Source organism: Apis dorsata, unplaced genomic scaffold (genome assembly GCF_000469605.1).
Source record: "Apis dorsata unplaced genomic scaffold, Apis dorsata 1.3 scaffold_58, whole genome shotgun sequence".
Lineage (NCBI taxonomy): Eukaryota > Metazoa > Arthropoda > Insecta > Hymenoptera > Apidae > Apis > Apis dorsata.
This window is the reverse complement of record NW_006263358.1, coordinates 600,223-604,522: the sequence shown is the minus strand read 5'-3', so window position 1 is coordinate 604,522 and position 4,300 is coordinate 600,223. Positions and strand designations below refer to the sequence as shown.

The 4,300-nt window shown below is 45.3% G+C and overlaps 1 protein-coding gene and 1 long non-coding RNA gene across 29 annotated transcripts in view; one reads left to right on the top strand and one right to left on the bottom strand.

The window, feature by feature from the left end:
* Positions 1–4,300, top strand: part of LOC102675389 (forkhead box protein P1-like) — a 237,169-nt gene that overhangs the window by 153,568 nt on the left and 79,301 nt on the right. For 27 of the 28 annotated variants that reach the window (XR_004151825.1, XR_004151824.1, XR_420838.2 and 24 more), the window contains one exon: positions 842–976. Coding sequence is in view for 1 of the 28 variants with exons in the window: in XM_031515158.1 (XP_031371018.1) it covers positions 842–976 (135 nt within the window). In the remaining 27 variants the exon portion in view is untranslated. Of the gene's footprint in view, positions 1–25; positions 255–841; positions 977–4,300 lie in introns of those variants that run through there. The other variant, XR_004151841.1, reaches the window with a different exon arrangement.
* LOC102675303 overlaps positions 1–4,300 on the bottom strand; it is a 7,866-nt gene that overhangs the window by 636 nt on the left and 2,930 nt on the right. The window contains exon 2 of the long non-coding RNA XR_420837.2: positions 3,960–3,971. This is a non-coding gene — a long non-coding RNA (uncharacterized LOC102675303). The remainder of the gene's footprint in view (positions 1–3,959; positions 3,972–4,300) is intronic.

The window sequence follows — 4,300 nt, the reverse complement described above, 5'->3', positions numbered from 1 at the left end:
CTCTCTCCCTCTCTCTCTCTCTCTCTCTCTCTCTCCCCGCGAATGGTGTTCGTGTTCAACGTATGCTCTTCTATCTGCGACGTTATTATTTTTTCTCTCTCTCTCTCTCTCGTGTCGCGAAAAGTGTTGCTCATCGTGGCGTATCGAGAAAAGACGTCCTTGTCGCGAAGAGACGCTTCGTGTGTATCGCGCTTCCATGAATTCCAAGCTGGCCGTTGGACGCTTGAAATTGGGGACCAAGGACTTTTCTTAAAGTAAGCAAATCTTTGCAAACGGAATAATCCTGTTTACACGAAAAAACAGGGGTATTACACCGTTGTACATTTTTACTTGGCCGTCACGCGAGACTGCAAACGATAGAATATATTATTAGCGGTGCGTTTGTGTGTGTATATGTGTGTGTGTGTGTGTGTGCGTGCGTATTTGTGTGCCGCCAGCCAAACATTGTTGCCTTTGCCTCGAGTGTATGGAATCACATGCGTCATACGTGATCTAAAATTGTTCGCCCGCCGAGGGTAATATCGTATAACAAAAGCACATTTCGCGAGATCTTCATAGAATCAACGATCTTTTCCTCTCTTTCTCTCTCTCTATTTCTCTCTCATCTCCCTCTCTCTTTCTCTCTTTCTCTCTTCTTTCGACACGATCGTTATTATAAACTTACGCGTTTCGCGAGTGAGAAACATCTTTTTCGCGAACGATGGCGGCGAATTCGTCGTTTGCCGGTCGAGAAATTTCGCGGCATGACGTAACGAGAATCGGAGTTCAACAACGGTGTTCAAGTTCAGTGCACCAAAGGAAGGAAGCAGACCGATTGACGTAACGATGATCGTGATTTCAGGACGATGGCATAATGGATCATGACACAGACGGAGACGGAGCGATCAACTTGTCAACGTCACAGCGACCCTCCGCCGCCACCACCCCTAACGGTGACACCCCCTCGTACGGCCAAGATCAACAAGACAACGACCAGGTAAGGAATTAATCTCTGGAAATTTGCTTTCGATAAGATAACCGTGTGGATCTTCCTACAGATTCGTGAAATCTTCTTTCTAAGCGTCTTTCCACAATGGTTCCAGGAATTTCATTCAAAATACGATACGATTTCGATTCTCGTTCAAAAAGGATACTCATCGATACGACAAGTATCGCTATTTTTTTCCTTTTTCTTTTTTTCCCCTCCCTCTCCTCCTAAATCGAATTTACGTGGAACGCGGAGATAGAGTTATTAATAACCGACGACTTCACTCCATAAACAGTACTAATTTTAGAAGCAAACATCTGCTTACGTACGATAAAGAGGAACACGGTCGCCAAGACGTCCGGTTAGACTCATTGATTTCTCGGAATAGAAGAATCTCGGAGCGATAAGAGGCTACGATCTATCCCTCTCGTATCTCAGTCCTGTGGGTCTCGTAGGGAATCGAAAATGAAATTGAACCGTTTCAAATCGTCGCATCTCGCGTCGATACACAGGCTGGTGGGTAAACGAGTAAACCGATAACGATCCTCTTCGAGGAGGGTTTCGATTTTAAGGCGAAACTTTTTCTTCCTTCTCTTCCTCTCTCCCTTTTCCTTTCTCTCTCTCTCCCTCTGTTTCTCGCGGTATAAGTTTTTCGAACGCGATACTCGAGACGCGTTTGACACCCGGCCACCATAAAATCGAGCCCCCTGATTTCAAATTCAATTCGAAATCCCGCGTTCGCGGGTGAACGCAATATACCGTTCCGGGTAGCGGCGCGAGCGTCGTCGAGGGAAACAAATATTTTATGGCCCTTAAAGCGGCCTTTTCGACGGTTTCCTTTTCGAATAGGGGGGACGAATATGGTCGCACGCACCTTCCAGCCCAGGTATAGAGTCACCTTTGGAATGCATATATATATATACGTGACACACAGGTTTTTCCCTGCCTCGTGTACCTCTTTATCGTCGGGCAAACATTGTCGAGTTTTTAAACAATAAATCAATTTCAATATATATATATATATATATATATAAATGCATAAACAAATGAGAAAGTCGAAAATGGTTTCTCGTTCGTTTTCAGGAAAGATCGATCAGAGTTATTAATATATTTTGAAATTTTTTTTTTTTATCCCCATAACCTTCCATTCCATTTTTCCATGAAAAAACGTTGGATATTCGACGTTTCCCAAGCTCAACGTTTCACCCCATTCGTGCGCGAGATCGGTCGATAAGTTTTCTTTCATCGATAACGCCCACACCACCGGTAGAAATAAATTATTTTAATAATCGCCTGGGACACATTAGCCGGGGATATTTTTATTCGTACACCGCGTTTACGCGCTCGTGTGCGTAGATAGTAACGGTGAATATCAAGTTCACGTGACGCACCAGGTAAATACGTGTGTACCACCACGGGCCTGTGAATTACACGTGCGACACGTACATCTGCTCGCCTGTTGGTTACGTGTAAACAGAGATTCGCTTATCGTCGGTCTGACACGTATATACATAAGTGTATCGAGGAAAGAGAGGAAGGGAGTGAAAGGGGGAAGGACAGAGAGGGAGTGAGAGAAAGAGAGAGAGAGAGGGAGAGAGAGAAAGGATATTTTTAACGATACACCGCGTGGTCTAATTTTTCGACGAGTTTTTTGTTTAATCCGTTCGTTTGATTCCCGGCTAAAAGCAAGCTGGAAAGGTTGCATAAATAGAATCATCGCCAGCTTGCATGTCAAAAAAAAGGTAATCGTTATTTCTCGTTATTACTTTCCGACGTATCCGATGAACGATGGATGATGCGTTCGTTCGGTAAACGATATTGGACGATACATTAATAGCGGAGAAAGGAAGGCCCCCTTTCGAGAGATCGTGAGATTCGAGGCGATTCGAAGATCGAGTTTTGAGAAACTATCAAGTTCTGCTGACCATTCGCCAGCTCGACCGCGACTTCCTGTCCTCGTCCATTGTCCCATAGGGAGAGAGGGAGGAGACCAGTCTTGCTACCCACCGTAACTTCAACGCCAATGCTGATGTTCCAACTCTGCTAATACCTTCAATTGTTTTCTTTGTTCAATTATTTGTAATTACACTGTACCCCTCCCTTCTACTCCCTTCGACTGCGTTTTCATTGTCGGATATAGATTCACGGATAGATATTATCTTGGACACTCGATTTACTTCGTTCTTCGTTTCGTTCATCGTAATATGAGACGTAATCGTGGAGTTACGCGGGATTAGATAGAAAAAAATTAATCAAAAATTGGATCGAATATATCCATGTCGATCCATTATCCCTTATCAGAAATTAATTAGAACTAGCGTTCGCGCGAAGATTGACGCGAAACTTGCAGAGAGACCGGTCACACGAGATCTTAAACTTGAGATCTCGTCCAATGGACCAGCCTCCAATCTTAAGTTTCCATCAGGTTTCGATCCAATTCCCGCGAAGCAGCGTTGCGTTTATAATTTAAGAGGTTTCGAGGGTCGCTCGAGTGACGTCACTGGAGACGTCGAAAACACGAAAGTTCCGCCAATGTTCGACCGGAATCGGGAACCGGATACGCTGCCGATCATCGGCTCCAAATGAAATTAATAATCGATGTGCGAAAGCGTTAACACGTGTATTTACGGAACGTTGAATCAATCGGATCGAATGGACGGATTCTATCAATCGTGTTAAACGAAATAAGATATCCGTTAAATAATGAATCCGCCGATTTCTCTCGGGATGGAACGGGACGGGATGGGACGGTGGCGCGCGCGGTTTATACCTGACCCGCGAAAAATAAAGTGTCCTCCTCCGACCTGTATCCGTTTCGATAAAACGCCACGTGGCTAAACTCGGTTTGAAGTCGCGAGCACGGCGATTTTCCGCCGTTAATATTAGCCCGATAGTCGATACAGCGAACATTTTGAAATCCGTTGGACGAGAGGGGGAGGGTGTAGAAAATAGAATTCGACGAATCGTTTCCTGTCGCCTCGGTTTAATACACCTCCCTCTCTCTCTCTCTCTCTCTCCTTCCAATTTCGGAATATATATCCCGCAACACACCTTTAATACACCAAGTTGGGGAGGAGGAGGAGGAGGAAGAGGAGGAGAGCGGAGGAAAGAACGCATTAAAACGTCACGAGCCCTGCCCCCTGCCTCCTCCACTCCCATAACCCCCTCGATCAACTTGGAATTCGTGATCACGACGTCGGAATTCCCTGATTAAACAAACTTTCGCCGGTGTCGATATTTCATTAGAATCACGGGGGGCCGTTTATCTCCACGGTTAATATCCAAACCTGGTCCGTTCCCGTGCAAGGATCGAAAGGATCTCTCTCTGCCCCC